The sequence below is a fragment of the Pseudoliparis swirei genome, chromosome 3 (assembly GCF_029220125.1).
Source record: "Pseudoliparis swirei isolate HS2019 ecotype Mariana Trench chromosome 3, NWPU_hadal_v1, whole genome shotgun sequence".
In the NCBI taxonomy this organism is placed as follows: Eukaryota; Metazoa; Chordata; class Actinopteri; order Perciformes; family Liparidae; genus Pseudoliparis; species Pseudoliparis swirei.
This window is the reverse complement of record NC_079390.1, coordinates 23,112,651-23,140,556: the sequence shown is the minus strand read 5'-3', so window position 1 is coordinate 23,140,556 and position 27,906 is coordinate 23,112,651. Positions and strand designations below refer to the sequence as shown.

At 42.9% G+C, this 27,906-nt stretch overlaps 1 protein-coding gene and 1 long non-coding RNA gene across 8 annotated transcripts in view; one reads left to right on the top strand and one right to left on the bottom strand.

Annotated features, from left to right (window-relative positions):
* The window catches only part of clip2 (CAP-GLY domain containing linker protein 2), a 33,798-nt gene extending 8,859 nt beyond the window's left edge, over window positions 1-24,939 (top strand). For 4 of the 7 annotated variants that reach the window (XM_056441459.1, XM_056441461.1, XM_056441482.1 and 1 more), the window contains 16 exons: window positions 720-1,267; window positions 5,435-5,559; window positions 6,527-6,740; window positions 10,193-10,390; window positions 10,473-10,576; window positions 11,629-11,689; window positions 13,768-13,818; window positions 15,450-15,848; window positions 16,407-16,964; window positions 17,053-17,110; window positions 17,639-17,722; window positions 19,217-19,373; window positions 23,021-23,180; window positions 23,845-24,033; window positions 24,140-24,203; window positions 24,299-24,939. In XM_056441459.1, the coding sequence (XP_056297434.1) occupies window positions 720-1,267; window positions 5,435-5,559; window positions 6,527-6,740; window positions 10,193-10,390; window positions 10,473-10,576; window positions 11,629-11,689; window positions 13,768-13,818; window positions 15,450-15,848; window positions 16,407-16,964; window positions 17,053-17,110; window positions 17,639-17,722; window positions 19,217-19,373; window positions 23,021-23,180; window positions 23,845-24,033; window positions 24,140-24,203; window positions 24,299-24,330 (3,002 nt within the window). In that variant the 3' untranslated portion in view covers window positions 24,331-24,939. Of the gene's footprint in view, window positions 1-719; window positions 1,268-5,434; window positions 5,560-6,526; window positions 6,741-10,192; window positions 10,391-10,472; window positions 10,577-11,628; window positions 11,690-12,664; window positions 12,770-13,767; window positions 13,819-15,449; window positions 15,849-16,406; window positions 16,965-17,052; window positions 17,111-17,638; window positions 17,723-19,216; window positions 19,374-23,020; window positions 23,181-23,844; window positions 24,034-24,139; window positions 24,204-24,298 lie in introns of all 7 variants that reach the window. The other 3 variants (XM_056441468.1, XM_056441488.1, XM_056441478.1) reach the window with 3 other exon arrangements.
* Window positions 7,258-7,788, bottom strand: LOC130211386 (uncharacterized). The gene is made up of 2 exons (XR_008835026.1): window positions 7,622-7,788; window positions 7,258-7,527 (listed from the first exon to the last, which is right to left on the bottom strand). It is a non-coding gene; the product is annotated as an uncharacterized LOC130211386 (long non-coding RNA).
* Window positions 24,940-27,906: the final 2,967 nt, after the last annotated feature.

The window sequence follows — 27,906 nt, the reverse complement described above, 5'->3', positions numbered from 1 at the left end:
TCAACAGAACAAAATGTGGCAAAGAACAGAGAACTTTTAAAATGTCATTTTAGACCGAAAGCTAAACATAAAGACTTCTCTGCGTCGGTGAAAGTGTGCGGGTATTTATTCTGCCGTACCCGTTAGCATTCGCGCGCCTGAACGCGTCTCGCATCGCAAACATACGGCAGCAATCGAGGCGTAAAGCTATCGTGGCCCCGGGGGAGGGGGGGGGGGGGGGGGAGACGGCCCTGGCACGCCAGCCGGTGCTGCCCACGGCTAACTACAGGCTTTTTACTGGCAGCAGACCGCGCGCGAATGCCGCCCTGCTCGGTTTACTGGCTGCTGTGGAGAAAAAAAACCAGCTCATCACGGATACGTCTCTCTGACCCACTTTTTTCTCCCTGGAGGAGTCAGATTAACGCCTAATCTTGCAGAAACTGCGCTGTTGTGCCGGATGCTGCCGCGCAAGCTTCTTCTTTTTCACGTTATTTGATGTCCTTGATGTCAAAACGGGATGAATGGCTATTCTGCCGGACCGTGAATGCGGACGACCTCACAATGAACGCAGTGTTTACGGCTCGGCCCTCCGACGGGGGAGCGGAGCGCGAAGCGGTTTTAGTTCACTTCGTGTTTCAGCGATGTTCAAGTTGCCTTTTTGTTTTTGTGAAATTCACTGTTTTCCGACCCGACAACATGACAAATAAAATACACCTGCTTGTTCTTCTTTTCTTCTCCAGACACCCCGACGAGAATCTCTGAAGAGGGCGACGATGTCTTGGGGGACTACACTGTGGGCGAGCAGGTCTGGGTCAACGGAGTCAAGCTCGGAGTTATCGCCTACCTCGGGGAGACCCAGTTCGCCCCGGGACAGTGGGCCGGCGTGATACTGAATGACCTAGTCGGCAAAAACGACGGGTCAGTGGGCGGCGTGCGCTACTTTGAGTGCCAGCCCCTCCAGGGCATCTTCACGAGACCCTCGAAGCTCAACCGACAGCCGGTCGGAGAGGGAAGCGACACCGACTCGCTCTCCGCGCAGAATCAGACTCAGCACGGCGGCAACGGCGGCAACGTTGGCAACGTTGGCAACGGCGGCAATGGCGGCCATGGCGGCCATGGCGGCAACGGCGTCCCTCCTGGCCAGAGGGTGGTAGTGCCGCTGAGGGAGTGCCTGCTCAACAGCGCGGTGAAGACGGGCTACGAGTCCGGGTCCAACATGTCGGACAGCGGTTCGGTGAAAGGTTCGGTGAAGAAAGATAAGGATCTTCGAGTTGGGGATCGAGTTTTGGTGAGTCGTTTTGCTTTGACAGGGTACCCTCTCATGAGGGGATTTCTAGATTAATTAAATGTTATTATTTATTTAATAATTCGATTTTGTAAATACATTTGATTTATTAAAATATATATATATATCTGGGACATTTAAAATACCTCTGGTCGGATAAGTGAATATCAAAATATTGTACGAATTATTTTATTATAATGATAATATTGTTATATATTGTATTAGAAACAAGGCTGTTTACATGCGGCATTCCAGGAGAAAAGAGATAGTCACACGTTTGGTTGTGCTATGATGGGAATTTATACTTGAATTTAATGCCATAATCCATCCATAATCCATAATTGTCTTCATGGGCTTTTCCTGTGCAGGATTACGGGGGCCAGGGTCGCTGCTTGACCCCGTTTCCAGTCTTCATGCTCAGCTAACAATCACATACTTCCATCATAATTGTAACGGATCCTCGTCTATGATTTGGCGTGAGATTTACTGCTGGTGAAACTTCTTTATTTTCTTTCTTTCGGTGTATAAACATGAACCAAAACTCTTAAATAATCTCCACCTTGTCACCACCTGGAGCGTTAGCCTCATACGGGACCATTAAAACGATTAAAACTTTAAATAAAATGCGCATCCGTCCGTAACATCTTTTGCCGTACCATCAAGTTTGTATTTTCAACATAAAATAAAGGTGTGCTTCCTTTTCAAATTTCAAAATAAAAGTCTGATTTAACTCTAAGAGGAAGTAGATTAAAACGTCTATAAAATTATTAAAACAATACAATATAAAAAGGCATATATCAAAACCAATAAAGCAGATACAAAAGAAGGCAATCAACACAAAACAATAAACCTTTCAAATGGTTATTTACAATAATGTTGTTGACCCGAGAACAACTGGACACACACTGCATCTCTCGTGTATCTTCAGGTTCAGGCTTTAAAATGATGAACTCTTGCTCAGTGTGGCGCTGCTGACCTACCACCTCCCCTCAAAGAGCCCATGTCCTTGAGAAGGACCGGTCCACAGCAAAGACTGGCGGAGTGGGAGAAGTTAACTTCATTATGTCTAAATATTTTAGACCAGGGGTCCCCAAACTTTTTCCTGTGAGGGCCACATAACTTTTCCCTTCTCTGATGGTGGCCGGGGTCAGTGTGTTTTCCAGAAAGCCACACATAACCAAATATTAATAACCCTTTCCGGGATCTTCACAGAAAAAAAAGTCAGGAAATAAATAACACTATTTATGAAATAGATAATAACCAAATACCCCTCTCTGTGTTCTTCACAGAGAAAAGTCTAGGATTTGCCTGGCCAGACTGAAAATAAAAATCATAATGCGTGTCTGGTAATGTTCAGGGGGCCGGGGCAAATGTGGAGACGGGCCGTATCCGGCCCGCGGGCCTTAGTTTGGGGACCACTGGTTTAGACTAACATAGTTCATAGAAGCTGAGTGAGACGAGAGTTCCAATGGAGGACTGCAGCTGCACGGAGCTCTCAGTAAAGATGGATTCACGCTGCGTAATGTGACACATGGTTGATTCCCACAGGAAGCGTCTGCTTTTTCTATCCTCGAATTCAGCATTAATCTAATTTACCTTTTTTGTTTTTTAATCCACTATTTACCAACAAAAAATGTTTTCCCAACAATTCTACAGCACGTCAAAAGAAAATCTTTCATTTTTGTCGTTGACCCCGACGATGACCGCTGCATGGACTTATTGGCCCCGGGTCACATTGCTTCCCATTAACTGATGGGCGCCGGGGGACAGTTACATCAGAGCCTGTGCGAAAGCCTTCCTCCTGGTCAATATCGTAAATCACTCCGGATTACTTTCAGTACTTAAGAGAGGAGCTGACACATTGATCAGTGGAGTCGGCTGTTTCCTAAGCCTCTCCCGTGTAATCTATCTTGCCGCCATGGATGGATCCAGTTGGGTCACGCCCACCAAAAATATTTACACAATTGCGTTACTGATAAGTAATAATCAGCAATGTGAATATAATGAAGTGTAAAAGGCAAATAATAAGTAAAGACAACACTTCTGTCATATTACAATATTCCGATATCCGAAATCTACGACGATATCCAGTCTCATATCACGATATTGATATAATGTTGATATATATTCCCACGCCCGAATGAAGATTTCCTTATTCGACCGTATGAGCACGGCCTCGCTCTTTGATTCCTTCAACCAAATATTAAAAAGCTCGGCGTGGCCATGAGCCAAGTGTTCTTAAAGCTGCATTCTCTTTGACCACCAGGGGGCGACTCCTCTGGTTGTATAGAAGTATATGCTTCATGATTTAAAGCTGCATTCTCTCTCCTGTCCACCAGGGGCGACTCCTCTGGTTGTATAGAAATATATGCTTCATGATTTAACGCTGCATTCTCTCTCCTGACCACCAGGGGGCTCCTCTGGTTGTATAGAAGTCTATATAATGACTCTACTTCTCTCTTGATGTATTCCCTCAGTAAACATGAGTTTATGTCTCAGTCTCTAGTTTCAAGTCTTCTTCTATACAGCATGATGTCATCATTTAGTACATTAAGGTAATTTAGAGTCAAACAGACCGTAAAGCAGGGGACGCTTTAGGGGTGGGGCTACAAGGTGATTGACAGGTGTCTCTACCTTGGTGTCCAAATATGGTCACTTCCTTCCACTGTTTGCAAAAATCCAAGATGGTGACTCAAGACTTCAAAACTGTAGTCCACAAAGCAGCGGGTGGAGGACTACACTTTATCTGTTGCCCTTTCCTTTTGGGGTACACAGGTTTTCAACAAAGTATGACATTGCTGAAACCAGTGTTTTCAGGTCTTTGGTTATTTTGCCTTCGTTAAGAATATCTCGAAGAGCTGTTCAGTAACTATAACAGGACCGAAGCCATCAGAGGATCCAGAGGACTCCTCGTGGGTGTGTCAGGCCGTTGTGAACTAAGCTGCAAAGAAACAGCTGATTTACTGGATGTCAATATTGGATTCACGGGGCTGCTGCATCAATGTGATGAAGTCCTTCATTACTCAGGGAGCTCATCCGCTGCGTTATACGAAAGCAGATCGTTTTGAATTATGTTCCTGCAAATTCAGTACGTACAAACCATCTAAAACGAGACGCTTATTCTGAATGAACTCCGTATTCGTGTCCAAAGAATGCTCCCAAAAGCACAACGATATCGGCATTTCGAGGCGTCTCGATTAAAATGCTACATTTGGAATAAGACCTCATTTGGACAGAATACTTGACCCGTAACAAATTCTCAATAGTCGTGGAACACCCCCGTGTGTAAACACAGCCGAACGCTCTCACGATGCGCTGCTGCAGACGAGTCATCGTGAGCGGAGGTCGAACCTCGCCGCCCGTTTGTGTAAATAGTAGATCGCTTGAAGAGGGGTTTAAAGAAGAAGAAGAAGAAAATAGACTGAACTGTTTCCAGATGCCCTGAGAGTAAAACGCATGATGATGTGTTGCCTTGCCAGGAAGCACCGAGCTGCTACTCCCCGGCCGGCCTTCAGTCTGTACCCGGAGAGTTAAATAAAGGTTCAAATGGCGGTTCTCTTCACACAATATCATCCGGTGCTGATTGAGAAGAGTGTGAAAGCCTCCGGTCGATGAAATCGTACCTGAACACAAATATAGCACGAATATACAACATGCTACGGCCGTAGCAAACACAGGAGCCGGATAAGTGACTCAGCGTTAGCTCCTCAAATTCGATTTCTCGCGGTACGAGGCGCGTCATCGACCATCGCTAAAAGTGCTGAAAATCACTAAAACTGCATCGTCATCCACGGCATACCTTGCACTCGTAGTTTTGGGAAGCCGTTTTTTTTGTCGCGGTTTTTCCAATCAAAGAGAACGAGGAGGTGAATCTTGAGGAGCTACCAGAGACATCCGGGGTTCTTCCTACGCCGTCTCTCTGGGTCGTTACGGCTCTGAGGAATGTATTGATCGAACCACCAGCGCTGATTGGACATCCACGTGAAATAAAAGCTCCACAACGTCCCTTTCAGGGATCACCAACGGCTACCAACACGCCATCGGAATATGAAATATCAACGCCGGGTTTTTCCGTTTAGGGTCGTACGTAATCGTGCGAAAGGTTTGCTCGCCGTTTGGCGTGAACGCGCTCTGACGGTCGGCCCGTTTCGTTTCCTCGTCTGTCGCCAGGTGGGCGGCTCCAAGATGGGAGTCATCCGCTACATGGGGGAGACGGACTTCGCCAAGGGGGAATGGTGTGGGGTCGAGCTGGATGAGCCCCTCGGGAAGAATGATGGCGCTGTGGCTGGTACAAGGTAAACACACACACACACACACACACACATGAATGCATTGTTTTCACCTTGTGAGTCTGTTGGTGAGTCATCATGACCGAATGTGGGCCAGAAACTACAACAGTGGCAGTCAGGAAACTTCACATGGGGGGGGGGGAGAGCTCAAAAGAGGCGAGAGTTACCCCTTAACTATGTTCACAATATCACAGACAGATGATAATCTAAATAAAACAGGATTAAAACACGTTGAAGACCGTCTTGTGACAGGAGCCCGGGAGCCACGAGGCCAAATCAAGGGCCATAAAGTGAGGGGTCCCTCCCCCACTTCACGACCACCATACTTCTTCATCTTTTACATCACGTACATTGTGATAACGGACGAAACGTTGGGAAAAGCCCCTCAATGTTTTTCTAAAAACCTAAAAGTAATGTTACTTTTTTGTCTTTGTCCCTCCGTCAGTCCAAAACTCAATAATATTTGATTTATTCTAATACAAGACAAAAGAAAAACAATGGAAACCAAACATTAAAATGAACACATGAGAAGCTGGAAGCAGCAAATGTTTTCCATTTGACTAAAATAAAATAGAATACCGGTATCAATCATCGGTTTTCTGTTATTGGACCAAATGATTGATCAATAAATCATTTCAGCTCCAGGCTTTGGTTATAACTATTCATGCTGCGGCTAACTATTATCGATTATTAATCATTGTCGTTTTCTTCGTGTACAATATTAGGCCATTAACGCCAGAATATTGGCTATTTTAACTGGTTTCTTGCTCCACCGGTCATGTCGGAATTTGAGTTTGACCATTTTAAAGGTGATTTTAAATAATAATTATTAAATCGATGACGTAGCTGGAGCCGTGAGGCAAAGTATTTCCCGATGACTAAAAGAGATATTTATTCCGAATCCCTCCTCGGAGCATTTTTTTATCTGTTTTGATAAAACGTGATAGAAACTGGCCTCTCTCTCTCCCCGCAGATACTTCCAGTGCCTTCACAAGTTCGGCCTGTTTGCGCCGATCCACAAGGTGATCCGCATCGGCTTCCCCTCCACCAGCCCGGCCAAGGCCAAGAAGAGCAAGCGGATGGCCATGGGCGTCTCCTCCCTGGTCCACAGCCCCAGCAGCTCCTCCATCAGCTCCGTCAGCTCCGTGGCCTCCTCCGTGGGCGGGCGGCCGAGCCGGACCGGACTGGTAAGATGGCGGCGGCGGCGGCGGCGTCTCTGTTTTCGGGGTCACGCGTGACAGTAGTCTTGCAGTTCGATGAATATAAAGCTGCAGCTTCTTCAGAGACTTCAACTTGTGGCCAGGAGGAGGAATCGAACCGACGACTTTTGATTGGTGTCAATCTTCTCATCTGAAGATGAGCGTACCGTTTCCTCTCCAACGCTTTATTTTGAAAGTGCCATTTAAAACCAGTTACCAGGTAAAACACTATAAACATAAACATTTTTTTTTAAAAAAGTGGCTCGAAATTACATTATATATATATATAATTGTAAAAATTATAAAATACATCTTCACATCTAAAGGTAGTTCTTCCATCTAGTGTTGTACACGCACGTTAAAAACAGATACGATTAAGCATATTTTTTGGATCGATACAAAAAATCATCCTGAGACGTCTGGTTCAAATTAACGAGACGGTTTGAGGGCGGATCGGCCTTTGAGAAACCGAGATAGCCGGATGTCAATTTAAGCGTGATAATAGGACATTTTATGGACTTTATTGAGCCACGTACGAGAAAAAGGGCCCTGGTTGTTGTTGTTGTTGTTGTTGTTGTAATTCCTCTGGTTGTCCACCAGGTGGAGAAGTGCAGTCCTCAGGTGACTTCCTTTACTGTTGCTTGAGGGGAGCATTGTTGTAGTACCTCTTTCTCTCCACCAGATAGAGGCATGGAGCACTCTCCGCCTGCCCTCCCCCCGCCCCTGAGGGAGGCGTTCAGGCTCCCGTATCCTGGCTGCTCATATTTCTTCCAGCCTGGGTACATAAAAGGAAGTTTTAGGGGAATTTGCCTCTTTTCAAGATCTCCGATTGGCAGCTGGCAGCGAGTCCTTCGTGCCGTTGAGCAAACCTGGCAGCCGCTCGGTCCCGTCGCTGTTGTTTCTGTCCTCTGCTTATGGCGTGCTCTTTAAACCAGAACAATCCTTCTGCCGAGGCGTTTCCTTTCTTTGTGTCTCTGTGTCTTGACCTTCAGACCTTTGTCATCGAGATACTCCTCCACCGAGCGCACGGCTGTTATCTGAGTGCTCCCGGTGAGAGGCCCCTCCCCTTTGGTCTTCTTCTTCATTTCCTCATTGAATGTGTTGTCACTCTGTAATGATTCCTTCTGGTCACACGACATCTATTGGAGAGGGATCCTCCTCTGTTGCCCTCCTGAAGGTTTCTTCCCTTTTTTTTCCCCTGTGGAAGAGTTTTTTCTGTTTTTTCGGGGGGGAGTTGTCCCTGATCCGATGTGAGGTCAAAGGTCAGGGATGTCGTATGTGTACAGATTATTAAGCCATCCGATACTCACAAGTTTGTAATTCCACCAGTGCTCTTTAATTAATGTTATGACACTGCAGCACAGACACACCCACGAGTGCATCGAGAGCCGGCGCCCCCGCTTGTAATGTGACATCCCAGGTTTTTCGAGTGTAAATCTACTGCTTGGTCAAGTCTGCCTTCTCCCACTCGGTTACAGACCAGCGGCAGGCTTTAAAAGAGAAACTTTTGCCTTTTTATTTATTTAAATAGTCTCTACTGTCCCTTTTTTATTCTTTCTGGTCAAGCCAGAAAACGGTATGCGCTCTGTAGCCCAACTATAGCTTATCGGCCCCCGGAGACCTCCTCGGCTCTTTTTTTCTTCCTATGATTTACAACGTCTCACAGATCAGAGTAACCCCCCCCCCCCCCCCGGCCCACCTCTCCTCGACCTCTGGGGCTTTGCAAACCGGATCCAACAAAGGGACAGCGCGAGGCCGGGGGAAGAGTCTGATTCAGACACGAGTCGTAGGAACTGTGACGAGCCATAATTGCCTCTTGTTTGTCGTGGACGCTCCTCTCTACCCGTCATCAGTGGACGCCCCACAGATGGTGACCTCCGACCCCTCTTTCTTATCCCCTCCCGGCTCGGTATCCTGTTTTCCTAATGCGTACAATGCTCACGTTGTTTCTACTGGGAAAGAACTTTAATGGTCACAAAGTTACTGCCAACCCAACTATATAAGGGTTTATATATATATATATACATTTATTTATATATATATATATATAAATGGATATAATCAATGTACAAAATGCTTTAAGTAAGGGTTGACAGTATATATATATATATATATATATACATTTATATATGTACACACATTTATTTATATATATATATATACACATTTATTTTTATATATATATAAATGGATATAATCAATGTACAAAATGCTGTGGCCTCTGAATTGATCAGGTGATGCATGAATCCTCTCAAAGAGCTCCCTCTAGTGGTTCAAATGAAACGTTGCACCCTTTTAGCTTTATATTCAACACTTGAGCTTTTGATTGGTGATATTTTCTGAAGCATTCAAACACTCCCCGAGCGGATGACCAATGTTTTTTGAAAAGGCTGAAGAAATATTGAATATTCCCGCTAGTGTCCTTGAGCAAGACACTGAACCCCCAGTCGCTCGCCGGGCTCCTCCCTGCAGCCCACTGCTCCTTAATAACTAAAGATGGGTCCAAATGCAGAGAAGAATTTCCCCACGGGGATCAATAAAAGCGTACATTTCTTTTTTGTCTTCTTTTTTTCTTACCGTCCATCTTCCCCACCACCCCCCCTCTTCTCGTTGGGCTCTGGGTCCAGATGGTGGGATCGCTAAGCCTCATCCCCTCATCCCCTGGGGGACTCTTTGGGGCAGGCCGGGGTCAACTGTCGGTGCCGGTGTTGATAATAGGCCTTTATTCTCCCTGCTGGACACTGCGAGTCACAACTCTATTCCCGGGTCCCCGTCCGTCATCGACCCGGGTCCTAGCCGGGTCAGCGAGACCCAGACTTCCTCCCCTCCTCCCACTCGATTTCCTGTTTTCCGCATCTCATCCAACTTTAAATAGCCGACGAATGCATTTCGGAGCCGGTTCCACATCCTTTACGGCTCTTGAGTGGTATTTTGATTGCGTTACAGGAGTCAGGACACGGTTTAGATCATTACTCAAAGTTAGAGGTGAGATATAAAACTACGCATACAGATATATTCTGTGGATACACCGATTGCTGCTTAAGTTTAAAAAAATGTCCTTCCACAGAACCCACCCAGGGCGGTTCTACCTTTTTTTTTTTGAATAACATTAGAACCAACTCTGCCACAGATAAATGGCCTGACTGTATTTCTTTACTCTATGGAAAATGATTTCTGCCTGCTTTATTTGTAGTTTTGTTCCTATGGTATTGTTTCTGTTTCTTGATTTGTTTATGTGTTTTTTTGGGTTTTTTAACTTATCTTTATACATAGAATCAGAAAAATTTAAATATGTGTATGTGAGATTCTGAACTCTAATAAAATATGAATTAAAAAATAAAAAATAAAAAAATATTTAAATTAAATTAAAAAAGAATAACATTAGATTTCTTCCCCCCCCTCCCCTCTAATCGTTCTCGTCCTCCCTCTCGCCTCTCTAGCTGACCGAGACGTCGTCCCGCTACGCGCGCAAGATCTCGGGCACCACCGCGCTCCAGGAGGCCCTGAAGGAGAAGCAGCAGCACATCGAGCAGCTGCTGGCCGAGAGGGACATGGAGCGGGCCGAGATGGCCAAGGCCACCAGCCACATCTGTGAGGTGGAGAAGGACCTGAGCGTCCTCAAGGTGCAGCACGTGCAGGTAGGACACCGGGTGCCGTCCGCCGTGGCTTTCGCCCGACCCAACGCGGACGGAGCTTTGAACGTCTTCCTGCCGCCCGCAGCACATATCGGAGAACGAGAGCAGCCTGCAGCAAGTCAGAGTCATGCTGGCCAGCACGCAGAAGGACAAACTGGAACTGGCCAATCAGCTGGAGGAAGAGAAGAGGTAGAGACGGAGCTGGGACCTCCATCTGTAGACTCTCACATCATTGTGAATTCAGTTCTGCTGAGAACCCGTTTACACTCCAAGGGTTTCATCTAGATCTCATAGAGGGGGTTCTACCTAGAATAACTTTATATCATAAGGGTTTCATCTAGATCTCATAGAGGGGGTTCTACCTAGAATAACTTTATATCATAAGGGTTTCATCTAGATCTCATAGAGAGGGGGTTCTACCTAGAATATCTTTATATTAAGGGTTTCATCTAGATCTCATAGAGAGGGTTCTACCTAGAATAACTTTATATCATAAGGGTTTCATCTAGATCTCATAGAGAGGGGGTCTACCTAGAATAACTTTATATCATAAGGGTTTCATCTAGATCTCATAGAGGGGGTTCTACCTAGAATAACTTTATATCATAAGGGTTTCATCTAGATCTCATAGAGGGGGTTCTACCTAGAATAACTTTATATCATAAGGGTTTCATCTAGATCTCATAGAGAGGGGGTTCTACCTAGAATAACTTTATATATTAAGGGTTTCATCTGGATCTCATAGAGGGGGTTCTATGAAGAATATCTTTATATTAAGGGTTCCATCTAGATCCCATCAGGGGGTTCTATGAAGAATAACTTTATATATTAAGGGTTTCATCTAGATCTCATAGAGAGGGGGGGTCTACCAAGAATAACTTTATATATTAAGGGTTTCGTTTAAATCTCATGCTAGAGGTTCTATCAAGAACAACATTATATCGTACGGGTTTCATCTCAAACTCCCCCAATGGCTACCGAGGTTACCGAGGTTTCAACCTGGTTATGCATCGTCACAACTGAACATCGTTGTTGTCACTTGAAAACAAAATGTCTCCAGGATGTATCGAAGAATGAATAGTTCAAAATGTTTTTCGGTCGGCCGACTAGTCAAATTCGGTAAAACCTCGTTCTTTACGTCGAGCCGTCGTTTGTCGCCTTCAGACGACTTTAGACGCCGTCGGACGCCAGATCTACGAAGACGCTCTCACGTCTTTTTCTTCTCCTTTTTCTTCCTTCAGGAAAGTGGAGGACCTCCAGTTCAGAGTGGAGGAGGAATGCATCACCAAAGGAGACCTGGAGGTATTTATCCACATAACTAACACCTACGAGCTGTTTCAATATTACAATAACTGTACCTGCACGTGGGGAGAATCCAGTGTAGCCATGAACATCACGAACCCTGAGGCGGCTGAGAAGACCGACACGTCCTTCTGGACATCTGATTGACAGCTTCTGTCGGCTGTTTCATGCAGCTGCAGCGTAATTTAGGGTTAAAGGTCATGCAATGAAGACTTACGCCTCATTTTGAAGCCATTAGAAATCCATTAGCGGCGGGACCCCACCTGTCCTCCTCCTGTACGCCCCCGGGTGGAAGGTAAATCCAATTCTTTCTCTTTTCTGTTTTGCTTTTGGCTCTCCCTGCATTTATACGCCCTGAAACCGATGGATGACGGCACAGTCTGTACGTGTTTTTTAGACTAAAGTAATGCAGTAAAACGGACTAAAAGTCACTTTTACACAAGGAAGTGTGTCAAACACAGAAGTCTGGACTGTTAATGGATAAGACTGCTGATATTTTAATATTCCATTTCTGTCACGCGAGAAGACAAAAAACTCTAGCGCGATAATAATTTATGTAATAAGCAGGTATTTTCATTTTAAAGCCGATATCAGGCGATACACAGGGCGTGAGATCCAGGCGTCACTGCGTTAGCGACGGAGATTTAATGTAAAAAATAAACAACTTAAATATTCAGCACATCATTAAACCAGTTATTTATATATATATATATATATATATATATATATATATATAGACCGTAATACCTTGAATATGAGCGCACAGTGAATTCAGTTGAAAATGAGAAAGAAAATGAGCTTCACCTCACAGCCTAAATCTCTCCGGGTCACATGACCGTTGTTCTGATCTCCATCACTCCCCTCGGACCTGTACGGCTCTCTTTTTCTTTTCTTGTTTTTCCTTCTTCTTCTTCTCCATCCTTCCTTTCCGCCAGTCTCTCGTTCCTCCCTGTCTTTCTCTTTGTCTCTCTCTAGACTCAGAGGAAGTCGGAACGCGCCCACATTCGTCAGCTCGAGCAGCAACTGCTCCTCGAAAAGTCGAGAGCAGAGACGCTGCACAGAGACTTAGAGAAGAGGAGGGTAAAGCTCCGCCCGTGGCCCCTGTGTGGCCCCTGTGTGCAACTGTGTGCTTCCATGTTGACGGCGACATAAAGTGTGCACATTTATTTCAAATCAAACTCGAGATGTGTGATCGATCCTTAAAGATCGATACGCGTACAACCCCGCAATCTCAGTTTAAAAGAGCACCACAGGCATTTTTAATCCAAGGTTTTCTTGGGATTTGTTTGAATAAGAAAACAAATGATATTATTTGCCGCCGTATCTTTTGAAGTACATGTCACAGAAGTGTCGGTGTGCAAAGTGTTTTTGGGGTGTTTTCCTAAACAATAAGGGCACTAGGACCTCCGCCAAGGCCGTTTCCATTCGTGAAAAGATAAAGAGCGATTCGGATCCACTCCGAGTTTCATGAGCATCGGGCCGGCGGTCTCACCGGAATACGGACGACAAACAAACGACACCGTGACCTTGGCGGAGGTCATCGGTGGCGGAGGTCATCGATAGCCAGCCAGACCAAAAAAAGAAAAAGTGAATATTGTGTAAAATCCCCATAAACAAATATGCAGACCGCCTTCATCCTGCATTCCTTCATCATGACGTCTTCCTCGCTTCCCCCTCATACAGCTGCTTCTCGTGTCGTCCGCTGCTCATCTTCCTTTACATTGTGATATATCTCCTTTTTTTATTTTACATTTTTAAGTTTGGCCTTTTGGATCAGCCGCCAGCTGCATTAAAAGAATAAAATAAAAGCAACGTTTCAGCGGATGAATGTCCCCGAGCTCCCCGCTCACGGCTCCAGTCATTGCGCTGTTAGCGCCACGTGAAAGAATATTCGGTAAACAGTTTTTGGGATTCATCGGCGATTCTCAGACGAAAAACCCGGCGGCGCAGATCAAACCGTAGGACTTTTTTTTGTCCTTTCCCTCGACTTCCAAAGACGGAGAAACCCTCTGAAACGCCGGATGATTCTGATTGTGATTCTCGTTTGTTGATGCCGTGAGGTGTGCTTCCGCCAACAGGGAGCGCGGGCTCGCGGTGCGGCATCCTCCAGGTCGGGTAAGAGAACCAAGGTGAAGAGAAAACCAACGATTTCAACATCTGCAATCTTTTTCTTCTGGCTTTGACGCGCCCGCCGAGCTCAGGCTCGATTCTTCCACTTCGACGTCGACTCCAGACGCCGTCGAGGACGTCCATCTTGCGTAGACTCTTTTGACCCCGCCCCCTTTTCTCCTGTGTGTGTGTGTGTGTCTGCGCCCGTGATCTGAATCTTCTTTGAATCCACTGGTAACTCTGAGGCCTGGTGGGCGACATGCGTGCCGTGTGCAGCAGCTCCTCCTCCACGGCTGTGCGTCTCGGTCTGGAGGTCTCTCTGCTCGTTTTGACATTTATCTGCTTGGCTGCTTCGAGACGACCAGAGAATGGCTGTGCTCTCCTCTCATCTTCCACTTGCTACACATGTCTGGACAGTGACACGTTGGCCCGCTTGGCTCCTTTGAATGCCTCTGGATGAAAAAGTTACAATGAGCTTTAAATATGATGACAGCAGCAGCATAAAAATGAGGATATTATTTATTTTTTTACCCAAAGGGATGCCAGTCAAACAATAAGCAACGACAGGTTTGACTTGTGAGAAATGAAGAGATGCTAGTGGGCAACAACAAGATATGAAATGACTAATTCAGAGGATTTATATTAGTATTAATAATTGTAATACATTATTAACAATACATTAATAATAATAATATATTATTATTATAGTATTATGAATACTATAATAATAATATATTATTATGAATACTATAATAATATATTATTATGAACAATCCGAAAAAATTATTGATGATAATATAATTATAATAATTGATTATATTAATAATAATATAATATATTTGTATTATTAATAATAATAATATAGTATTATATTTGTATTAATACTAATAATATAAATATATTAAAATATTATTATGAATAGTAATCATTTATTATTATTAATACAAGCACAATAATAATATAATAATAGATTATATTAATAATTTTATAATAATAGATTTGTCTTATTAATAATAATAATAATAGGTTTGTTTACCTTTCAAGAGCAGACATCACAAAGTGATTTACAGCTAAAGACAAAATATCCAAATATTAAGCTAACAGCAGAAATAGAATACATTGAAAATCAGTTCCAAACAAATAGAATAAAAAATGTCCACATTATGTAAATACAGTTAGCTATTATGTAAACTTCCTCTAGATGATTACTTACTTCAAGCCCATTAATCACATGTTTAAATATGCAAATGAGGCATGATGTAAAGATAATATTTGGTGAATTGGATGCAAACAGACAAAGTAGTGAATTAAATATTCCCATTAGTCGGAAAGAAGACACGTCAATAGCACAAAATCTCATTATTGATGAACAACAACCACTCACTCCAACACGAGGATGTAAAACACAGACGACCACTAGGGCGTAACATGTAATCTAGTATCTTTGGAGTGCAGCCGGGAGCCCCAATGGTCCAGTGTGTCACTGCCCACTGAGTGTCCTCTTTCCACTGGAATGCTCTTGTCCGTCTCCAGACCGTACAAAGACCTTCAGGGGCTTCCCTCCTCCTCCTGAAGGCCTGATTCCTGCTCTTTCAAGTCAGTTTTCAAGAAAGGAAAAAGGCTGACACGCGTTTTCCTCTGTTCCCGCCAGCAAACCACGGTTGAGGAGCAGAGTCACATCATCCAGCTGGAGGAGGAGCTCAGCCTCCGGAGAGCCGAGATGGAGAACCTGCAGGCCAAACTCAGGGGGTCCGACGCCAGCTCGCAGGGCGGCGGCGGCGATGGCGACGCCGCCCAGCCGGGGTCCGACGGCGGCGACGCCCAGCCGGAGACGCTGGTGCTGCGCGCTCAGCTGCTGTCGGCGGGCCGCGAGCGCCACAAGGAGAGCAGCGAGCTCAAGGAGAAGCACGAGGAGGCGCTGGCGGCGAGCCGCGAGGAGATCCACTCGCTGAAGACCGAGGTGGAGAGGAGGAGCCAGGAGGTCGGCGAGATGAAGCAGAAGGTCCAACAGGCCAACAGGGAAAACGTGGAGATGATGGACACCTGGAAGGTACGTGAGATATCTCACATACATAGAGAAATAACAAACACTACCGGGCACAAGTTTGGAGTCACTTTAAAAAGAAAAAAACTTCGAAATGTCCTTATTGTCAAAGTAAAAGCACTGTTTAATTCAATGAAGATAACATTAAATGAATCATTAATACACTCTCTACATAGTTAATGTGTAAATGACTATTCTCTGGTGTTTAATGAAGTCTCTACAGAGGTGTGTAGAGGCCCATCTCCAGTGTTCTAGTGGTACGTTGTGTTATCGCCTTAGAAGACTAGCGGAGGGGTAGAAAACCCTTTTTATGTGAGCGCAGCTGAAAACAGTTATGCTGTTGAGAGAAGCTATAAAACTGGCCTTCCTTTGAGCCACAAGAAGAACAACATTAATATTTACAATAAAAAACATCATTTCTAAACTTGTCAATATCTTGACTTTATTTTATATTCATTTTGCAATTAATTTGATCAATAAAAGTCTGAGTTTTCACGGAAAACACAAAATTGTCTGGGTGACCCCAAACTTCTGAACGCTCGTTTCCATTCTTCCCGCTCCCAGGTTAAATTCGACTCGCTGACGCTGGACCACCAGCGCTCGCTGGGGGAACTGAAGGCCTCGCTGAGCGGCGACCGCCCCGCCCCGGCGGGCTCGGAGCAGGACGCCCAGGAGCTGAGGGTGGCGCTGGAGAGCCTGAAGACGGAGCACCTGCTGGGGGTGGAGAACCTCAAGGCCCGGCACAAGATCGAAGCCGCCATTCTCACCAAGGAGCGGGAAGACTTCTGCACGCGCCTGCGGGAGGCCACCGAGCAGCTGGCCGAGGGCGGCGGCGGCGGCGGCAAGCGGCTCCCGGAGGAGGCGGCCGCCGGCGAGCTGCAGGAGGCGGAGCGGAGGCTGGCGGAGGTGGAGAAGCTCCGGGCGGAGCGGGACAGGAGCGCGGAGCGGCTGAGGGAGCGGCTGCAGCTGGCGGAGGAGACGCTGGCGGAGCATCGGGCTCTGCGGGAGGCGCAGGCGCGGAGCCACGAGGAGACCCAGAGGACGCTGGAGGAGAAGCTGAGGGCGACGGAGAACCGGCTGCAGGCCGCGCAGGCGGAGCGCTACACTTCCCATGATGCACCTGTGCGTGAACGAACGTCCAGAGCCAAACGCGCAGGCGCGCGCCGTCGCTTTTGAGCGGAACTCTCTAAACGCTGTTTCCTTTTTTCAGGTGAAAGACGACAACGACGTTTCAGAGGAGAAGATGAAGCTGAAGCAGAATATCGAAGGTTTCGACGAATAAATAATAAATAAATAATGTTAATGTTTTAATAGCTGTGATCGCCATGAAATCTGTCCGCCAATTATTATTATAATGGCGTCGTTGAGTCTGTACGATGCCCTTCTTGATGATTACTTACATTAAGATCATTAATGGCATGTTTTTAAATATGCAAATGAGGCATTATCTTGGAGGCAAACAGACAGAGGAGTGAAATAAATATTTGCATTAGTCTGAAAGAAGTCGTGTTGTGGAAGCAGGAGTGTATTTTTTGTGTATTTTATTTTATTCAGTCAATCAAATCAAATACAATACAATATTATTCTATAAAATATATAAAAGAGAAAGACTGAAAAGGTATAGGTAGAAGCAAAAAATGCTTATAATTTCCTATCCTAAATTCAAATCAAATAAATCAGAAAATGTATATAAAATAAAGAAAAAAATAACAAATAAAGAAAGAAATAACAAAGTGTGGGGGAAGTCAATCCTGCATCTTCAACACTGAATTTTCCTTTTTGTTTTCTTTCTCCAGAAACGATGGAGACGTTCCAGAGAAGGGAGAAGGAGGTCTCCGCCCTCACGTCCCAGGTTGAAGCTCTCAAGAGTCAGACGGGAGGTAAATGTCATGTGACTCTTTGATTACGCGCCTCTGGTGTTTCGGTTTAACTGGCGGCCGTGTTATCTGGTGACTCGTCGTGGGAAGCCCTCGGAAAAAGAAAAAAAAAGCCTTCAATCGGTTACAAACGCAGAGTTTATTATCCACGTCACCAGTTGGCACGGCCGCGAGTTAAACTGAAACACATCATCGCTCTGAGAGCCGGGTCCACTGGCCACTGAATCTGTGCAATATAACATAACCGTCCCCTTTCCTCTCTTTCTTTTTACAAGCTAGGAGCAGCACTCAGCTCCAGCCTTTCTATTTTATTTATTTATGTATTTATTAACCTATGCCCTCTTATTTTCTATGTTGATAACCTGTTTTTTTTAAACTGTATCTAATACTGTATATTCTGCCACCTTATGTACAGTGTGTTTTTATATTTGTTCTTATTATTATCGCGTGTTTGTACCTCTGTTGACTCGGAGAGCCCTGCAAAACAATTCCTGCAGCCCGTCATTGTTTGTTTTGATCTCGCCAATTCCATTTTTGTTTTGTTTTTGGAGAAGATCTGACATATGACTTAATACATAAACTGGTTACCGGCGTCACATTTACATAATTAAGCTTCCTCAGTGGCGTTGTCGCTCCCGCTGTGGCCTCAGTGAGTTCACCGTGTTCATCTTCACACAGACATGAGAAACAAGAGAGTGAACAATTCAACGAGGGGAAAAAGAACAAAACTATATGAGGCAAGAAAGAGAAGAATAGTTTAATTATTATATCAGTCAACGTTGGCTTCCGTAGTTTAGTAACAGCACTTCTTTAGTTATTTTAACCCAAAAGTCACATAACCTCCTTTCTCTAATCTATGTCTTCCACTAGTTTAAGTATATTTATATTTATATATATATATATTAATATTAATATACATCTAAAATATTCATATATAATTTAATATATAACTATTAATGTTAATATATATTAATATGTATATATTTATACATGTATTACTATATATAAATATTTATAAATAAATATTAATATGTATTTATATATATTTATATGTATTGATATATATATATTAATGAATGTAACTATTAATATGAAAATGTATTAATATATATATACAATATTAATATATATAACTAGTAATATATATGTATAAATATTTATGTAAATATATATTTTTATATATGTACAAATCATGTGAAAGATTTAAAATGTGTTCAGAACTAATGGAGGGTTGTTAAGTTTGCTCCGTTTTTTTAATGAACAAATCAATACTTCATATATAATGATCATATAAGCATATAATATATATATATATATACATCAGCTGTTTATATACTAGTTATGAATCAAAGGAGTTACAGTTGTTTTACAAACACAAATGCAAACAAATACATAAATCAGCGTTCTACATTATTATTATGTGTTATTGAGACGTTACGAGTCGACTCTCACCGTGACGACCGAATAAAGTGGAACTTCTTCTTCCTCCTCCGCCAGCGCTGGAGGCCAAAGTTCGCTCGGGGGAAAAGAAAGCCGTGGCGCTGGCCAGGGAGAAGGTACGCTTGGAGGCCGAGCTGGAGTCCATGACCAAGAAGTCCCATGATGCATCTGGGCAGCTGGTCAATATCAGCCTGGAGCTGCTGAAGAAAGAGAGGTATGGAGACTATTATTATTGATTTCACAATCCATCTCCGCGCTCACCGGGAACGCGGAGTGACAAATTGTATCTCCGCCAGAAGCGCGGCACATGATCGATGTGCTAAGGGACGGACACTCGGAGGCCGCGGGCGACGTATCGATTCGATTCCACGTGTTGTCAACTTAACAATAGTATTATTATTTCATTTCGCAATGTTCCATCTGGAACATTGGTCTTTGTTGCATTAAAAAAGCTGAACTTAAACCCAGTCGTATTTATCGATTTTTAGTTCAGATTTTCATAGAATAATGAAACGTATCGCCGCTGCAAAGGATTCTGGGTCGATGGCAGCCATTGGTCGTCCATTTAAAGCACAATTACCATAGTATCACCTGTATTATTTTCAGTGTACACAGATGCATTCTGATTTTAGCTCATAAATGTGATAATAAGTATATATGCAGACATATATATATTTATATATATATATAATGTGTGTATATATATGTTTGTATATATATATGTATATATGTATGTATATACATATAGCTTTTTTTTGTAAATCATTTATAGCCTGATTTAAAAAAAAGATGTTATCATCTAAGAAATGTTATTATTTAAAATATTTTATTTTTAAAAACCTTATAATTTAAAACCCTTATTATTTAAAACATTTTATTATCTAAATTGTTTTATTATTTAAAACATTATTATTTAAAAACCTATTTAAAAACTAAATTAAATTAAATAATTTTAATGCATATGTTTCATATGTAATTTATATTATTGGGGTGAAACCTAAGATGTTTTTCCGTACACACGTTACCGCAAGAAAAAAAAGTATAATAAAAGGTATTATTGAAGAGAACTACAAAGTTATTAACGCTATAATCGTATTCATAAAGATGCGATGAGCTGAATCGCTTCACAGCCAGAACCTCGTTATGAATATTCTGCTCACACTTCCACCTGTTATGACTTTAATATTTAATATCACCTGTAGGGGTTTAGCAGACCTCAACAGCCCTGTGGTATTAGACTACAATTAGTACTTCTTAAATACACTGTGGAGTGTTATGTAAGTCTTAATGATCCATTAAAAAAATATATCAAGATAAGATCTGATAACTGAGAATTAGAAATATGGATACAAAATATAGTGTCAATGGAGATTATATTTGTATAACTTGAACTCACTGAGAATTGAGAAATACTAAAAACGTTGTGTTTATTTGTGCGAGTTTAGCAAGATATAAATGTTTTTGTCTTTTTTTGTTTACATTATTGATATTAGTTTATATAACCTTTTAAATACAATCACTGTGTAAACTTTTCCACACTTTAATCTGCTTTCATTATCCATAATTTGCCATGAGGCTCTTTTATAAGCACCCAGCGGACTGGAGGAGATCTGGGAACTAGCAGCCCTCTGGACTGAATCCAGAATTTATGTTATTCCTATAGAATATTATGTAAGAAATACATTTTATTTATTACTTATTTTCTGCTAAATCTGCATTTAAAAAGTCAAAACAACCAAAGAGCTAGAATCTGTTAAAAAAGACACGTAGTATAAATGATTATAAAATTATTTAAAAACTAACAGAATATGCATTTAAAGAGCCTAAACAAATCAGGAAAACTCCTCAATAGTGACGGAAAAGGATCTCAAAATGAATCTAAAATACTCATTTTACACAAACATCCTCTATTTCACTATTTGTAAAGTCACTGAGTTCTTATGTACAGTTGTTGTTATGTCGTCTGTTCAGTCGGGACACGTCACGTCATCATGGCGTCTTGCCTCTTGCTCGTACATGTCTGCAGCCCCAGAGCATTGTGGGTATCAGTGCCGCTGCTCGCCATTTTGGTGTCCTAAGCATAACTCCCCCCCCCGCCCAAGAAAAAAACTGTTGTTTCTGCCTGTTTAACATTTTATTAAATCGAAAAAGGAAAATCCTGACACAGAACAGCCAAAACATACATACTCACAAGTATTGGGATGTGCAAAATCTTCATAGAAATGAAATAGTCATCCATAAATACAAACTTACAAGCAGAAGTATACAAGTAAAAAGTATACAAGTAAACAGAATCGTATCAAAATAAACCAGACATGTAAACCATCGTAACTTGTTTAGAGCAATTAAACCTCTCTCTTGTTCTGCCTGTTTTGTGACATACATGCCTAAAAGGTGCCTAATATTTCTGTACTGAAATAATATCGGCATTGTAATTATTATAACTGATGATTTATTAGAAGTCCACATGCATTCAGGCAACTCTACCGTTTCTACATTACTGGCCCTCTTACACGATGCACTTCTTACATTATTGAGGGTTCTGCTAAAAACCAGTGCTTCTGGCTACAGCAGAATGTTTTTCTTTGTGCGTCACCACCGCTGCGGCAATTATGTTGTACGCGATAAAATTATATAGCATCGCTTGACATGTTCAGTGCGTGCGGCCCCTTTGAGTTAGTGCCCGCGATACTGGATGGTGGTGTTATTAGCGCCGCTGCTATTTCAGTCTGTGAAAACAAACCAGTACATCGCCTCAGGACAGTCCACTTTCAACACATCGCTATCTTTGGAAGCTAATTCACGGAAGCCAATTACTAGCAAAAAGGAAACAATAATTTGGTCCAATATAATGAAACAAAAAAAATCAATAGTAGGTGATGTGAGGAGGTTTGGTGATGGCCTGAGGTCCTGGAGGAAACCCATTATCAGTAACTTTAGAGCCTCCGTCTGTGTGTTCTTCGCGTATCTCAAGAGCCGTTCATCCGATCTACTTCACACTCGCCGGGTGCTTTGCTGGCGTCTCCACGGAGTGCCGTGTCGAAGTTGGTGCCGTTTGGATACACGGGTCATTCGATCTGCATCAATTTGTAACACATTTGCGGACAGCGCTCGGTGCAGGGGTTGGGGGGGGGGAGGGGGGCGGAGCTTCAAGACCCTGCTCGACTTTGCAGTTCACTTCGGCCGCGGGAAATGCTGACGTCCCAAATCTTATTCAGCAATCTGCCCGCTCCGAAGGGGTTCGACTAAGCCACGCCCCCCATCTGACAACGCAGTCGGCAGCGATACCACCAAGCGCCGAGCAATGGGGTCGTTCGGAGAAGACGCCGCGTTAAAATAACCGTTCACCGGTGACGTCACCGCATGGAACGTTTAACAATTTCCGCACACAGAGAAAAATTAAGCCTCGGGGTGGTGGAGGAGGTGGAGGAGGATTCTTGATGCTCTCACAAATGTTGCCGACCCCGTTGGGTCACGCGGCGCCCGGATCAAAGCAATGTGGTTCTCTGATATTAGCATGTTGGCAAACAGCCCACGCTGCACAGTGACTACGAGGATACGGGCATCCGTCCACCAGCCAGGCTGACACGTACAGAGATGAGGCCGCCTACACAATCCCCACCGGCCAGGCCGGCTGATATGTTATTCACACCATGGCTGTTAAAATGATAACGACCTTTGTGCGAGGTCTGAGCAGATGCACGACCCGAATAATCTAGATTGCACCGCGTGTTGAACATTATTGCCCACCGCGGTGGTCAAGTTCACGGCGAAAAGAGGGGGAAAAAAGTATTACATTCCTCTGAGTAATAACGAATGCGACGGTTTGACGAGTTCTTCCGTTGCGTGTTGTCCTTCCAGGAGTCTGAACGAACTGAGGGTGTTACTACTGGAGTCACATCGCTACTCCCGGGACATGGAGAAAGACCTGAACCGGGAAGTGCACAAGGCCGAGTGGAAGGTGAAGGAGCAGAAGCTTCAGGACGACATCAAGACCCTGCGAGAAAAACTGCTCCTACTGGTGAGGAGGAACCACCTCTGGGGAGAACCCAGCCCCACGCGTCATGTTCTGCTTGAGCAGTTGCTCTTCTAGAGATGTTGTTGCGGCCGCTTATTCTCCTGCGAGTGTAATTTAACACGCACAAAAAGTAATTTATTTGAGTACGGGTCAAGCTCTACGAAAGAAAAGCCATCGCCTACATTTCCCATAATCCAACTCGATCTTGCATCTTTCTTTATTTTATTTTATTTTCAAACCTACCCTGCCTGGTCTATAAACACTCCACACCTGTAATTAAAAACATTTAGAAACTCTGACATCATCGGGTCGATTATCTGAGGTTGAGAAAGCTCATCCTCGGCCTCAGACGACAGTGTATAAATAATAATAATAATAATATATAGTAATATATATGTATAACGTATAATCATCAACTGAGACGATCCTAAAGACATTCAGTATGGTTAAATATGGAAATGTGATCTTTTTATGATATGAAAAGTGTATAATAACCTCCAGATTTTCCGTACACATGGCGGCGTAACGGCGGGCGTTAGCTGATATCTTCCCCGCCGTTTGTGTTTTAAGGTCAGGAGCACTCTAAAAGTAATTTGAGTTCGGGTCAAGCTCTACGAAAGAAAAGCCATCGCCTACATTTCCCATAATCCAACTCGATCTGTTTTAGGGTCGGGAGCACTCGTCCCCTGACCACCGGCGGTACTCCATGCTGGATCCCTGCGTCCTGGACTCGGAGGTGAGCCGCCTCCGCCAGCGGCTGCTCAGCACGGAGGACGCCCTGAGGAACGCCATGGAGCACAACCAGCAGGTGGACCAGCTGGTCCTGGCCATGCGCAGGCATCCAGATAAAAGCCCGGTAAAAACGTCATTTTGTGGCGGGAAAAAAAAAAAAAATCCTTTATTTTCACTTCCAACACAGTCAGACAATACGCTGACGATGCGCCCGCCGCTGTGCCTTTCAGATTCACGCTGCAAATTCAGCCAATGGGATTCATCATCAGGAGTCGGGAAGCGCTCGAGATGTTGGTATTCTGTCTTCATTTGTATAACCAATTTTGGACGTGGCGATATTGTTCATGCTTTTTCAGTGCTGAGACATTTTTTTGTGTGTTTCTTCTTAGTAACAACGCTGATATGCGGAGGTACGTCCTAAAGAAAAGCTCGTCCGACGTCTTCTCCTGATCCCGCGACGGACGCCTGAGGAAGATTTCAGTTTGCAGTTTAATACCAAAACAACGCATCTCTTGTCTCGAGTGAATTCACGTGTCGTTGCAGAAAGCACCCATTAGCCAATCACGAAGGCCTTCTTAAAGTACGATATAAAATACACGGGGAACGGGACATGGACGTGAAGAGACATTATAGGTACAACTCCTGAGACTTTTGATGCTTTACCGTAGTTTCAAATTTCAATCCGCAAGTTGCCGGGAACTCTGTGACAATTCTTAATTTTGAATCGGGAAGAAAACGTCTGATGGACAGCGAGGTGAAGAACTGAAGACGCCGGGTATCCGTCGCTTTGTTTGTTTTATTTATTACTTTTACTTTGCTCCTGAGCTTTGTTATTATCCTCTCGGCCGGTGATACTCAGAGCGACTCTTCAAGGAAAACTTCAACTCTTATTTTGAAGGGAGTTTGGCCCGTTTGTCACTTTACTTCATACCTGATGAGAGGAATCGGTCCGTTCGCGCTCCTGCTTTCGTGTACAATATGATGAGTAATTGTGGGTTTATGGAAGTATTAAAAAGGCCCTTTAAAGTGATTCTGACTAATACAATCTGTCTTTTGATCACACAACTCATACACAGAAGCCTTGCAAAGTATCCGAAAAGAAAACTGAGGAAAAAAGAAGATTTCATCCTTAATTTGTGTAATAATGGTGATTATTTTTTTTAAGCAATTGAAGTGAGCAAAACACTGCACCGTCGAGAGCAAGTCGCCGTATTCTGAAAGTATCTTGAATTAATGTGTTTTTTACTCCAGGTCAAGATTTTTTTTCTTTTTTTTAAAGGTTCAGTGTGTCACATTTAGAGCGATCCATTTAAATAAAGGGAACATCATCTTTGTTTTCTTTCACGTACAATCGCCTGAAAATATGAATCGTTGCTTTTTTTCGTTAGCTTACGATGTCACGAAGAAGAGAAGATTCAGTTGGTTGCCATCTGAACCCTCGCCGCGAGATGGCGCCAAATCCTACAGAGTGGAACCTTTAACGTTAGCTAATAAACAAACATAGCGTCTTGATTAGCGAGAGGTCTGGCGATGTGATTCTAATAACAAAAACATTAGAATACATATAAAACATTTTAACTCTAATTTTAGTTAAACTGAGTGGTATAAAGAACACACCACATGCATAACAAAAAAAAAGAGATTTTTAATCTCAATGGGACTCACCTTGTTGAATAAAGGTCTAGAACACCCGATATCATGGCACTACTTTTTGTGCCATCTGAGCCACCGTACGCACCTAAACGAGAGCTGTAAACTATCAGTGTATTTTTTAAAGATCAATACAGTCGCAGAAAGATGAAGCAAAGCAGAGTTTTATTTCCTCGGGCACCCATTTGGTGCATTATTGCTGATATGAGACAAAGCAAACATTACAGGAAAGTCTTATCCGGTTTCTTTTCGGCTCGGTAGAATAATTGCTTTACCCTTTGGTTCACTTAATTATTACATACTCTTAAGCATCGGTACTGTTGCTACGGTTACCTGCGGTGTAACATACAGTTGGCTGAACTGTCACGGGATCCAATTTAGAAGCGGTGATTAAACTGTTGACTTGAACTATATTTCCCAATTATTTTCTGTGCCAACGACAACACGGCTCGGCCCAACCGTTTCTTCTTAACGGCGCAACAAGGCGTAACATCTATCGGGAGAAATTAATTATCATAAAAGAGTGTTTTCTTTAGCCGACAATCACCGGGAGATAAGAATCGTTGTGTTCTCGCTACATTTTAGAAAAAGCAGACTATATATTAATACAGGTTTGGGCACACGGGAGAAGTTTCGGTTCGTTACCTCGCCAACAGATGGCGCCAAATATCGTACACGCTGCAGCTTTAATGATGCCACAAGTTCTTTATGCAGCGCCATCAACTGCTTATTATTATTTGTTTTAAATCCTCCAGGTGTTCAACCGCCAATCTCCTCTTCGGGTATCGGGTACGTGGCTATTGGGCAAACTTCCGAATGAAAAGTAGTCTTTTCAAAGTTCTTTTATTCTACGTTTATAGAATGATTATAGTGAATTATTACATATTTTTGTTTACCGTTACACCTCTTATCAGTATTTATCTGCTGTTTTATTTGCCATATAGGCTTCTTCGTATCAGCCCAGACTCTGTCCACACACTGGTATTAATTCGTGGTGTAACAAAGCGTACACATTTGATGCTAGGTATAAATGTACCCAGATTACTTTGGGTACATTTGGAAAATTTTGAATTTATCCCTACACGTCTGGATAGAATTTACAAAGAAAGACTTCCACGTATTGTTTTTTTTCATCCATAACTAATAGGAGATCCGACGGAGGTGAGACTTGTGTGTCTCTTGTGCTAAACATGTAGGTCAGCTCATATAAAAAGAAAAAAGAACATAATTTTTTCCGTTGGATATTGTACACGGCCTTTTCGCCTTGAATGGTTTGTTTACCCTTGAGGTTATTGCTGAGTCATTAAATATTAACAGTGTGGAAAAAGAACCGGTGGTGTTTTATTTCACACTCTTTCACACTGTCACTTCTGTATTTTATTAAAAAAATTCAAAGGACGCTGCATAGGAGATACGTATATATGTCTGGAGCCAGATTTCATGAGAGGTCGGTGGTTTGGGGGAACTATCTGCCAGTAACCATAACCGTTTAACCAATGCACAGCCACAAACACAAAATAAAACAAATCTTGTTGTAAATCTCTCATCTTCTGCAAATACTTGGTATTAAATGACTCCGGGAGGCGAGGGAAGCGACAAATCATTTTTGTGGGGGGAAAATGAAGTAAAAAGAAAAAGAGCTCAGCGAGCTCCCGAGACCCAGGCGCTGAATGTTTATTTACAATCTCTGGATTTCTCACCTGCACACAAATCACGTTTAGCTGTTGGCCTTGGCAAATGTCAGGTCTTATGCACACATCCCCGTTTTATATTTATTTATTTATCTTTTTTTGCTAGATGGCAGATTATTCATGCTGGTGACATTTGAATAAATAAGTGATTATTATTTTCAGAAGCAAGCAAATCAAGGGAAAGTAAGGGCACAAATAAAACATTTTTTTGACAATTAATGTTTAATAGTTTAGGGGTAAACTAAAGCAAACGTTGCTAAACATAGTAGTGGATACACGATTAGGTTTACCAGACTACATTTATCATTATATAACTATTTGTTTTCTTCACCTTTTATTAAACTGTCATACTATATTATAATTGCAGGTGGAATAACTCTCACAGCCATTCCTGCTGTGGATACATCCTAAAAGTCATTTTGGATATTATAGGTTACAAACATCACATGAAACCATCTTTTTATTTTCTTCTTAAAATACACTCCCCACTTCTATTGTATAATACATACTTGTTTTTAAGTACCGTTTATTTGTATTTGTGTATTCTATGTCAATGGTTTATTGTTGTGCACCTTTCAACCCGTCCAATTCATTTGTATGTGCAACGTGGTAAATAAATAATAAAGTCAGGGGGATAAAAAAAAATGTTTAAATAA